General features: G+C 37.6%; 1 protein-coding gene and 1 long non-coding RNA gene across 3 annotated transcripts; one reads left to right on the top strand and one right to left on the bottom strand.

The window, feature by feature from the left end:
• The first annotated feature begins 803 nt into the window (after positions 1-803).
• LOC105033626 (transcription factor PIF4) lies at positions 804-5513 on the top strand. 2 transcript variants are annotated; one of them, XM_010908513.4, is made up of 9 exons: positions 804-1004; positions 2315-2421; positions 2587-3460; positions 3554-3652; positions 3724-3789; positions 4113-4178; positions 4267-4566; positions 4644-4769; positions 5261-5513. In XM_010908513.4, the coding sequence occupies exons 2-9, from the start codon at positions 2333-2335 to the stop codon at positions 5423-5425; spliced, it is 1785 nt and encodes a 594-aa protein (XP_010906815.2). In that variant the 5' UTR covers positions 804-1004; positions 2315-2332; the 3' UTR covers positions 5426-5513. The 2 variants fall into 2 exon arrangements, with proteins under 2 accessions (XP_010906815.2, XP_073107553.1); XM_073251452.1 differs by lacking the exon at positions 2315-2421.
• A 2259-nt stretch (positions 5514-7772) lies between these two features.
• On the bottom strand, positions 7773-10839 carry LOC114913881 (uncharacterized). Its single transcript, XR_003799795.2, has 2 exons — positions 10642-10839; positions 7773-8124 (listed from the first exon to the last, which is right to left on the bottom strand). It is a non-coding gene; the product is annotated as an uncharacterized lncRNA (long non-coding RNA).
• Between the last annotated feature and the right edge of the window lie 1717 nt (positions 10840-12556).

The following is a 12556-nucleotide window of genomic DNA, read 5'->3' as shown; positions in this document are numbered from 1 at the left end:
TCTTGGCTTAGGCTCAAAATTTGAAAACCAAAAAATAATGACAATTTTTAAACCAAATGCATGCAAGGGGGTTAATAAAATCAGATCACATTGAATATAAAGTAATAAGACCTAACTTGAATGAACCAATGTAAATGCATTTAATCAAACCTATCCCAAGACAAACTTGCCAACAAAGAGGCTATTTGGATCCACATGCAAAAATTACTTTAGATTTTGAAGTTTTTGGAATAAATTGATGCATAGGACCCCGGCCGGAAGCTTATACACCAACTATTTGGTTGGATAAAGAATTTAAAGACAAGAAAAAGGCCAACAACAATGAAGACATGGTGTAGACCATGACAACAACAATCATACATAAGTAGGAGGTGCAACTGGGGAATCTAAACAATACCAAACCCGATACAATCCCTGTGCGCATATAAAGCTCATCATAGCTGAAATTGGGTGCTACTGCCTGCTGTGCTACCATAAATTGAGTGGCTTGGACTCGAGTCATGGTTTGGCTCGGGAATGAGTAAGAGGCTTCTTTTTTATTATTAAATTCTTAAGGAGAGATCTAAATTTTATATTATCTTGTTCACTTCAAATTTAAAAACTGGATTTATAATTTTGTTGGTATATTCCATGATATGGATAGTATTTATCAAATCATAGATAAAAAAAAAAAAAAAGGAAAAGCAGACAAAGGTTCTTTAATAATTATTATTCATCAGATTGCTCAGAGATAACACCATAAATATGGCATGTTATATGATATGACAATGATGTCATGTCCTCTTCCCAAATCCGAATACGAGTGTGGTTGAGACCCAGAGGCTCACAGCCAAAACCAGCCCCACACGCTCTTGAGCCTTCCTCGCAAAGAGTTGGACGGAGACAGCAGCGGGAAGGAAATCTATTCCATTTTTATTTCATGGTGTCCATCTCCTCTTCTCAAAAGCAGAGAACAGCATAACACAAGAGTTCGAAGAGAAAAGAAGGTTCTTGGAGAAAGGAAGGTTGGTCTTCTTTTGTTTCCTCTCATCATTGTAGGCTTGCTTTCATCCGCCTTTGCTGCATCGTTTTTGCCTCCTGACCAGAGAAAAGAGTCTATTTTTCCCTTCTTTGAACATCTTTTTCTGCTTAAATTTGAGTTCTTGAATGTGATTTCTTTTAGTCATATGAACTTTTATGTGATCATATGATGTTCCTGTCGATTTTCTAATTGTTTTTGACTATATGTTTGGAAAGTTCTGTTTTCTGGATTGTTTTTTAGCTTTGCCACCTGTGATCCCCCCACCCTTTTTTCATTGTTCTTGTTTTGGTTTTTTATTAATAAAGGTGGATCTAATTAAATGAAATGGAATCAATTTTATGTTATCTAGTGATTGGGTTTGAGTACTTTGAGGGGAAGTTGGTTCACTTCTTCTGCATTTTTTTCTCTTCTTCATTAAATTGAAAACCCTCACCCCCACAAAAAAAAAAAAAAAAAAAGGAAAAAAACTTTGACTTATTTTGGTAAATATTGGGATTCTTCTAGTCTTGGGTTCCTTGTATTCTTCCGTTACTCCTGCTTGGCGGAAATTTTCTTGTTCTTTTTCTTTTCATATCATGATGTGGTGGCTTATTTGAGGACCCTTCTTTCTGCTCTGTTGTCTCTTGCCCTCCATGCTTACCCTTTGCCTTAGTTTTAGTTGGCTTTTGGTGGCTTCTTTGGCAATTTCTGCTTTTTTAGTTGCGGAAGTTCTGTCCTTTTTGGGCCTTTGTGTGGAATTTGCAGCTCTCAGCTGCTGAATTTGTCACTTCTGTTTCTTCTGTTGTCAAGTTTTTCTTTTTTTTCCTGTGTGCTATGACCGATCAATATAGACATCATTGAGGACAACTGACTAAAAGTTGGGCTCTTTTTCTTTCAGTATTTCATCAAGTCATAATTTATTTATCTTTTTCTCTGAGATTTAATTATTGTGGTACTGTATTCAGTGTATATATCATTTTCATCATTGTTTTTTTTTTTTTTATAATAAAAGAAAATTCTTTTAGAGGCTATTCAGTCTTTATGATTTTAAAAGTCATCAACTTCTTCTTCGGAAGATGTGTAAGACACCGAAATTAACTCCTGATGATACGTTCTTCTTCACTTAACTTTGCCATGCATGTCAGGGTCTCTACTTTTTGTGCTTACTGATTAGTTGAGTTTTTCCCTGTGCTGGCCATATGCTAAATAGTTGAACTTCTGCTGCAGTATGCATAACTTTGATCATTGACTATTAGTTATACTACTGTTTGTTTTGGTTCTGATGCACTTTGCCTCCTTTTTCTATTCGAAAAGGAAGCTAACAGTTGCGCAATGAATCAATATGTTCCTGCTTGGAATTTGGAAGATGACTCCACATCTTTTAGTGGTCTTCCTGCAACAAATCAGAAAAAACCTATTGAGTCAGCATCTTCTCCCTTTCCTTCCTTTTTCTTTTCCTTTCCATTTTTATATTAAATTTTGCATTAGAAAACCGTCACTCATATTGATGGTGCATAAGCTTCTTGTCAGAGATCGACAGTATATGAGCTAGTATGTATAATTTGATGTTTTCGATCTTATTACAGGCCAGACAATGAGCTTCTAGAGCTCTTGTGGCAAGATGGGCATGTAATCATGCACAGTCAGACCCATCGAAAATCCCCCGCCACCTTTGGTGAAGTTAAACAAGCTCAGAGAGCCGAGCCAGCACTGAAATGTGGGGGAGCTCTTGGGAATTCGAGCGACTTAATTCAAGAAGATGAAACTGCATCATGGTTCCAGTACCCTCTTGATGATTCACTAGAAAAAGAGTTGTGTTCGGAATTCTTCAATGAAATGCCAAATGTAGATGCCAGTGGTACCAATAAGATGAGTAAAGACACCACTGCACAGGGAGAGAGACCCATAAAGTTTGGTGCAAACGATGAAACAAGTGTTTTCTCTGGATCTGATCCAAAGCAATCCAATATACGTTTCCAGGAAAACACAATGCCACCTCCTAAATCACATGTTATTGCTCCTACCCAGCAGGCTCCTCGATTGGGAAATAGCAATTTCGTAAATTTTTCGCACTTCTCAAGGCCAGTGAAGGCTGATTTGGGATCGTTAAATGGTCGGCGGGGGAAGGGATCTGGGAAGGGGATTCAGGTAGGCGCAGGAGAGTCCTCGATGATGACAATTGGATCAAGAATCTCTGGGAGCAACCAGACTCAGGCTCTAGCTGATCCCAGCCATACCATTAGCGGTGATGCAGCAGTAGTTGTTTCAAGAGGCTCAAAGAAGGATGCTCAGATGACATCATTATCTGAGAGAGTGAGAACACACACATATGAAACTACTGTTACTTCATCATCAGGTGGCTCTGGTTGTAGCTTTGGAAGAACAGGACAGCAGATTACCAGCAATCAGAGCCACAAAAGAAAGGGAAGAGATGCAGAGGAATCCGAATGCCAGAGCGAGGTACTCAACTTTCTTTTTCCTGTTCAAAATTTTTCAATGCATTCCATCTGGCATCTCAAAACACTGACAACATGGAGACATTTAAAATTTCAGGAGGCTGAGTATGAGTCTGTTGAGGCAAACAAGCCAGCTCAGCAGTCTACATCTACACGAAGAAGCCGTGCTGCTGAAGTCCATAATCTCTCTGAGAGGGTAAAAGTTGATTACTAGCTTCTTATTCTTGCATTCTGATTGGCGACTTATCTTCTTACGGTATCATGTAGAGAAGAAGGGACAGAATAAATGAAAAGATGAAGGCATTGCAAGAGCTCATACCTCATTGCAACAAGGTACAATATTCATATTTCTTCACTTTGTATGCAGAGAATTCTAACCATTTGATTATCGTAATAGGATTTTGTAGCCATTTAATAATCATACCGAGCTGTAATAGCAATTTATAAAATTTTCTCTGCGAATTCTAAGCCTTAGCTACTTTATTCTCGGGAACATTGCACATAGTCATGAATGAATCAAGTTTGTAATAGTAGATGGAGGATAAATTCTGTGTATGCCCACTTCACCATATTCTGTTGCACTTTATTTGCAATTGTCAGCGTACTTTACGACTTCGCACCATGGCTGATTATATGGTAAATTTGTAAATTTTCAGACAGACAAAGCATCAATGCTAGATGAGGCAATTGAGTACTTGAAGTCCCTTCAACTGCAAGTTCAGGTGGGGTAGACACATTATAACTTAGCATATGAACACCATCATTTTATTAGATCTGATCTCTATATATTCATTGTCACTGTTGTCTCAGATAATGTGGATGGGAAGCGGCATGGCACCAATGATGTTTCCTGGTGTCCAACAGTACATGTCACGCATGGGTATGGGAGTGGGTCATGCTTCTATGCCCTCTATACATGGTCCAGTCCAACTACCACAAGTTCCATTTGTCAATCAGTCTATTGCTTCAGCTTCAACAGCAAACCAGAGACCACTATGCCCATCTCCAGCCTTGAATGCAGTGAACCTTCCGAATCAGATGCAGAATGTCCATCCTCCAGAAACCTATGCCCGATATCTTGGATTGCATCCCATGCAATCACCTACTCAGGTGTGTGGCTCTCATATTCTCATTTCTTATGCCTCTGATTGTCTTTTCTGAGAAATTACCAGCATGGTCTCATGCAGGCAATGAATTTTTGTACATTTGGATCTCAAATGGTGCAGCAGAATCAGACAGCAGCAGCACCAAGCAGCAGCATCATTCCAACTGCTTTAAAAGTTCCTTTGAGAATAATCAAAATAACAACTCTGGTAAGTAGTGTATGGTTAATGAGCTTAGAGTCAAAGTTAATGAGTTTAGTGCGCTATAGATTTTTGAAAATATTAAATACTAATGAGGACTTCAGTTTGTGGAAGGAAAATATGTAATCACCTTTTCATGATCTAATAATGGAACTGATGTTTTGACCTATAAATGTTAGCATTAGTCTTTCCTCACATTTTTGATGACTCTGAAGTATGGAGCTACTATGTTGTCCACGACCAAGTATGATAAAGAAAAATAAGAACCGGGCTGGTGCTAGAATTTGTTATCATCAACAAGTTTGGACCACTGGTGGATTATTCCTTGTTCATATCGCAGAATGTCAAGTTCATATAGCTCCACCATGATGTACTCCTTTCAGTGTCTCCAGTCTATTTCTTCCAGCAAAATCTATCAATCAGTGAGGCAATTGAGTCACCATCTAATTTTTTTTCAAATCCTTGTTTTTCTTTTTTCTTTCTTTTTTTAATGTTGACAGGATGAAGCAAATAGTTCAAATCTAGAGGGTCTGTCCGGTACCCCTCAACTCAATTCAAGTACCACAACATTGTGGCTTCTTCTAAGGTTGATGCAGCAGGAAATCTGGTCAGACTGTGTGAAGTGGATTGCTCTCTTGTTGTCTCCTCTCCTGCTGTTGGCCTAATAGACAATCTAATTACTATGTGGAAACCACCAAATATTAGTAAATGCCAAGAAATACTAAAATCTGGTCATTTTGAGTTTATCTTAAACTTGAGCTGATGGCACTGTGATTGTAGGGATCTCATGTGATCTTATAATTTTTTTTTTTTTGTGCATCCAGACGGATAGTAGGCCATCATGTTCGCTGATTGCTGTAATCAGCAGCTGTAAATAGATGGTCACCATTCCACTATTTCTTTTAATGTACAAGCATCGCCAATACCCACATCCAGCCCTTCATGCTTTCTGTTTGAAAACATTCTTCTGATTAATAGTCGATTTGAATGATCAATAGTCTGACACTTGGGTAAATTTGTAACCGAACCTTAGATCTGTTAGTTTTAGAATCTCTTGTATATGTGACTGGATGATCCCCTATCATTCAGACCCCTCTTTCAGGATGAGGTTTGAAGTTTGAGTACTGGGTGGTGCAATCCAAGTATTGGAATCTGGATAATTTATCTTGAATGGAGTTCATCTCTCTCTCAAAAAAATAAATAAATGGACTGACAATCAAACAAATAAAATACCAGAACAGAACTATCCACACTCAGACAATCCTCATCAAAATCCTCATGGATTACATTCCAAGCATGACATAAATCCCTCTTTGAAGAAAATCAATGTTTCATTCTCTTGCACGATGATTGCCAATGGGGCAAGTTTATGTGAACCCTATCAATGCTTAAAGTATCCACTTATGGCTCGGCATATAAAATATTATCCGCTTTGGCTCATGGACCCCACGGTTTTGTCATTCTGGATTCCGATCCAAAAAGCACCTCACATGGAATGGATGGTCCCTTCCTATATAAGCCAAAATTTCTCTGACTCATAACCAATGTGAAACTAATGATGCCCTCCCTTCTATACCATAACATTAGATTTCTTCATGATCTCCATTAAAGGAAAGCATACGGTCACTCTGATTTGAAACTTTTAATGTATGGTACCAAATGTTTTCCTTTAAACTAGTACTGATGGTGGGAGGGACTATCTTTCACCTGATCATTGAAAATGTTATCATCTCTCTGCAGGCACTTCCTAGTATCTATTCAAACTCCTGACCTTCGTCTGGTTATATGTTCTCGGGGCTTGGGGTGTCTGCTGTCATGTGACCAAACAGGCAAAGTACTCATGGCAGGATTTATATTGGCCATTTATGGGACAGTCCATTGATATATTATCTTTCAAATCCCATCCTACCCACCTAAGATTCTCGCCGACCACTTTCCTTTTATGGAAACACGTTGGATTCAAAAGATGAAATCTGATCATCTCTCCTTTTATATAAAATATTTATCTGCTCTAATCCTAAGCCTCAAGCAGTGCAGCATGCTGGTGCTGATGTGAAATCAGTGGGGCCGTGCAAGCTGTGATGTCTTAGGCTAGAGAATCAAGTAGCAAGTTTCTTTGCGGTGGATTGGACAGGAGGCTGCGAGAATGTTTTGGAGGTCCCACCGAGAATCTGACATTCAGCAACAGCCATCCATATGTGGGGCTGTGGACAGCTCTCCTTAGCCTTGTTTTCTTCTCTTTTCTTTGAAGTTGGAAGCTTGAAAGAGACTAGTGCCATTGGTAGGCCCTACTGCAAACATGGCCGCTGCTTATGGCTCACTTCTTTCTGAGCTTCCCCACCATCCACAAGTTGGATCCAATGTGCCCATTGGCCCTCTTCAGATTTTTCTATTATTCTTTCGCCATCTAAATCCGCCTTCAGTATTTTACATATAAATCGTGCTTCAGAGTTCAGAATTCTCCTTTATGCTGAGCCTCCTGTTCACAACCATAGTTTTGAAATTATTCCTCTAAGGTCTGCATGTATTAGTTTTTAACTAATTGCCCATGGTGAGCCAGCATCGCCTCCTGATATCTTTGTTTATTCGTCGCTAATCATAGGTTTTATGCTAACTGCCAGAATATTCTATTGTTTCTCCGTATGAAAACTGATGCTTGCTTGTATCAAACCCATGATTTGCTAAATCTAGTGATACAGTTGGATGTAAACAATGACAAGTGCATGTTATCTCTTTGCTTGCAATCACTGTCGACAGTCGACATCTCGTAAGATTGGAATTGGATGCAGTGTAGTTACATTTATAAAAAGGTGATGACTACAAGCTCTAAGTGCATGCATCTTTATGGCATATAACAAAGACAGCCTTTCAGGGACCACATCCTTGTCATAGTTTCTTATCCCTGGACCATTAATTATCTACCCTATCTTGTTATCTCAAGGAGTTGGTGAGTAAGTCTAGTGATCATATGATCATGAACCTTGAGTGTATGATAAAATCAATTGCCAAGCATTTCATGTGAAGGTGGCTGTAAACAAGATAATTTTAAATATACGAGTAAGTGGAATGATAGAGATCAAAAAGTAGCTTCTCTTGGCATATCAACAGGCTGATAAAAAAAAAAAAAGGTTGGAAGGGTAGGATAACTGGTGATGTGTTTCATCTATCTTCAGTCAAAAGCCAAAAGACTTTGCTTGAGCTGTTTTTGCTTGGGATCTCAACCTCTGTTGCAACTGGGGCTGTTCTGGGATCTTCCCTTCCCCTGGAGAGACAAAGTAGAGATCTTCCTCCATGTCATTTCACCATTCAGTGCTTTCTCGTGCATGGCATCACAGAACTGATCGTGGCTGACATGACCAGGTTGCTGAGGGGGAAAAAAGTTGGTTCAGCAGTAGGATGTCAGCTTCCATTAAAATGTGGAGCAAAACAATTTGTAACAGTAATATAAAAATTAAGATATCATCCCATGGAGATCCAAGACACTTAAGTGGCAATCAGATAAATAATAGGATAACATAGTATTATGTTTAAGTTTCAACCTACATTTGCTACAGAAAGAAGTTTAAGATATAACCTATGGAATCAGTTAACTGAGAAGTTTTCTAAATCATATTGACCCAAGGTTAACTATTATTCATAATGCTTAATTGAGAACTCATTTTCTAGCCAGGACTCTCATCTCTCCCTTTACCAGGGGCTGCAAGTATGCCAAGTGGGGTCAACATGAAATCTGCTTTATTTTTGTTTTGTGGAAGGGGTATTTGAGCTCCAACCAAGCAAATTTGTTAACTGATCAGGCTGATCAACAAGAAAAGTCAGAGCTTTCATTTATTTTTGCAAGTCAAAAGCGCTCGATCACATTTGATTTATGAGTCGTTCAAGCTTGGCTCGTTTTCTAAATGAACAAACTTGGTCAAGACTATCACCAAACTGAGCCCTTCTTAATTGACTTCCATACAAATATACTCTTTTCCAAGTAATTACATCTCTTATCTATTCGCTGTTAGAAAAAAAAAAATGTAAAACATTAAAAAGAGAATTGAATCAGTGCACCCTTCTATGTGCAATGATTATTTGTTTTTGTCTCGTGTTAGTTCCATGGAATATGTGTGTGGATTCAAGGTGATAATCGAGTTGGGTCGACCGGATACAAATCAGCTTTGATGCTGGTCGGATCAAAAATTTATCAACAAAAATATAATCCGTTATTAAATAAGTCAAAAATTTATATATGAATCTAATTTATTTATTAAATAGATAATTCGATTAGATCCGCATAATTCATTTATTAAATAGATCAAGTCAGGTTAAATAGATTAAATGATTTAAGTAGATTTTTAACGAATTAAATTGATCTAAAAAAATTAAACAAGTTAAATGAATTGGATACAATATGTTAAACATGTGTAATAGATCTCTGGTGCAATTATTAAACGAATCAAAGATCTAAATTTGAATCTAATTTATGTAATAAATAAGTCTAAATAGGTTGGTCTATTTATAACCCAAATTCATTTTATCAAATTGGAACACTCTTAAAGTGGGTGGTTCGCAAGTGGAGTTAGAGTTAGGCCATAAATTGCCATCGTTAGTGTGGAAACCGTGTTCTATGCCACAGACAATGTGCATGTGAAAGTCTCATGTCGGCATAGGTCGGCAGTACGTATGAAAATGTTTCAAGGTATCTCAAACAGTGACTAAACGCAACAACAGTCAAAGCCATACGGCATAAAAGTATGGCCATGGAAAGAGATGTGGGACAAAAACAGCCATGCCCAAGGAGCAACCAAAATACCACAATATGCAAATATTTGTCTACCCTTCAAGTATGATGCACATATGACAATCCAATGACAACTTATATCTTGATCATGCTCTGAAAAACTTGCATCCTGATCCAATATTCACTCTCGCAAATTTTTCGTATTTAGAATGAAAGTTTCATGCAAGATGTTATATTTGACATCTTTTAGCTTCTAGTAAAGTCTCCTAATGATCATAACACATGGTTGGGCCAAATCTTGTCCTTGTTAAATGTTAGACCGCTCTAGGGGTGGAGGAGAATTACCCCACTGTAGCATTTTTGTTCTTGTGACTTGCTAAGCTTATTCAGTAGAAGTAATTCAATCAAATTATTAGACTCTTTTAGTGGAAGTGAACCGAGATATTTCTCCCCTAGCACTGCCTGGAAATAGCTGTGACACTTGCTGTAGCTTGATAGTATCAGTTGACTGATGAGCTTTAATTCGCGATCTAGAGATAGGTCTACCATGGCCCATAAGATCATGCTAAATTTATTACACGATGGTTACAAAACAAACATTAATGTGTTTGTGAGTGTGGAGGAAGGTTTTGGACCATTACTGTGCTCGGCCAATTATTTAAAAAATAGACATCAAGAAACAAGTCCTCTTGTTTTCTGTATACTACTATACTAGAGCATGGCACATACAATGCATGTGGTTGATTTCAAAGCGCGTTATGAATTCATTCATGAACAATTCTTCAAGTGATAATAAAATTCAAAAAAGATATATATGATGATTTATTTAGAAAAAAAATATATAAAAGAACTATTATAGCACACCACCTATGTAATTCCATCCTAGCTCTTCACCCACCTTTTTATTATTTTGTATTATTTAATATTTAATCCAAGATTTGTTGTCTCGATACAGAAGCCCGTATCAATATCATTCTACCATAATATTGGTAAGTGTAGTACTGTAAATATTGGCATATTGAATGCCAGTATGATATGTATAGATACAGTATTCAAAAAGGTACGGCTGTATGACAAACCTTTATGCTATGCCCAACTACAAAATTTTTGTGTTGCACTAAGAACAAAAGTGAAAAAGGGGAGAAAATTTATAATGACCTTTGAACTATTTTCCTGCGGGTGGTTTTGGGTGTTTGTTTCCCGGATGAGCTGGGCCTGTCCAGATTCATCTTCTTGGCTCCCTCAGCCTGGGCCATCATCTTTTCTTCTATCTTTTTGCTTCTTTCTCTATAATAAGAGAAGAGGATGATGCTTTAATTTGGATCAAACAAATAAAGGTACTTGAAGACAAGGAAACGGTGGATGAGGAGAGAGAGAGGTGAAGAAAAGGAGGTGAATATATACAAAGGAGTTGGGGTCAAGCATTCAACCCGGAAACCCTGCGGTCATGGCAAGTGGTTGACCATTCAACCAATAGGCCAGGAGTTTTGACCGAGTATTTTGGAGTCATTGAGAGATAATAATAGATTGCTGGCACTACAATCCAGCCTTAAATTTGGGCATTATATGAAGTCAGCCTCATAAAAACCATAATTTGTTAGGGTATCAAGAGTGGTGATTGGACATATGTTTTTAGAACAAAATCTTTTTGCATTGCTTCGTGTCACTAAGAAATTGAAATGAACGAGGAAGAAATAAAACAGTAACAAGAGAAACAAGCTAATAAGCCTCCTCAAATATCCCTAGCCCCTCCAAATCTTGGCGAAGGTGGGATTTAATACTGGGACTGCCAAGGACCTTACCATATATCTTGATATTTTTAAAATATTCCAAAGTGTTGTAATCTCCTCACACCACAAAAACTTTAGGTTTCAATAATGTTAATGTTTTCGACAAACATTGCTTAACGGCAATAATAATGATAATAGGCCTCATCGAAAATTTTGTTCATCTTTGCAGTGGAAATAATAATGACGATATTTAAAGTGAATGAAGGTTTGTCCAAAGGTCAGTGTTGGCTTCACTTTTCTGCAACCAAAGCACTGAAACCTAAATCCAATTCAAGCCCAAAACAGCTTGCTCAATAGAACAGCACCCCTAAATTCATCTTGTTAAGAATCTCAAAAAGTTTCTCATTAATTCCACTGAATGAGACAATATCTAATAATCTAAAACATATTTATGGCATCAAACAACACGATGGTTTACTTTCCTTAGAAATTCAATGCTATTTTACCACAAAAAAGAAAACAAGAAATTTAATGTAAAATAGAACAGAAAATAGTAAATAATATTTCAAGTAAACAACGTAACATATTACTTCACGATAAATCATATTTCTCACTGCTTGTTAGGATTTTCATTGCTGAAGAGCTCCTATAGCTGGGTTTCAAATGGAATGGATCTTTCTGCCTGATGGTTCGACCCAGCTCATTGCACCCTCACTCAATACACATCATCATCCATCTTGATGATGGAGGTTGTAGCTGATCACAACTTAACATTATAGAGCAAGTAAGACTTCCACAAAAAAGCATTTTCTATTTACAATTGTAACTTCAAATTGTTTCTAAATGTTTCATCACACTAACATGTGTATTTCCAAGCTTAAGTAAAACTTGCAAGTGATGGTTTTTGAAAGTTTCACATATTTTCATGGTTCAAGTTGCTATAAAATCTGTGTGCGTGGCAGATCTTTAGTTATTCCTGCCAACAAACCATTTGTCCACCTTACGGGAAAATTATGATAACAGACTATTGTTGCCATCATTCTTGACAGCCAAAATCTACAGGAAAGTTTGTGGGGGAGTAAAACTCGTGCAGTTTATATCATGGTGAAGAAAAGCATTCATACTTTCGTTTTATGTAGAACACAAGACTCTTGCTGCACCAAACAAGAATCCAAGCTTCTCTGAGTCAATGTCCATCAGAACATATGATGGTCTGATGCAGTGCTAATACTTGGTATCATATTGAGATTCTTAAATAACAACACCATGTCCTAAACTCATCCCAAGGTTAAGCAGGAGAGATGCCAACCAAGCAAGGTACAGTTGTTGTGATGCATGTGAGC

This window comes from Elaeis guineensis, chromosome 2 (assembly GCF_000442705.2).
Source record: "Elaeis guineensis isolate ETL-2024a chromosome 2, EG11, whole genome shotgun sequence".
NCBI classification, from domain to species: domain Eukaryota; kingdom Viridiplantae; phylum Streptophyta; class Magnoliopsida; order Arecales; family Arecaceae; genus Elaeis; species Elaeis guineensis.
Note: the sequence above shows the minus strand (reverse complement) of the source record. Positions and strands in the feature narration are given on the sequence as shown.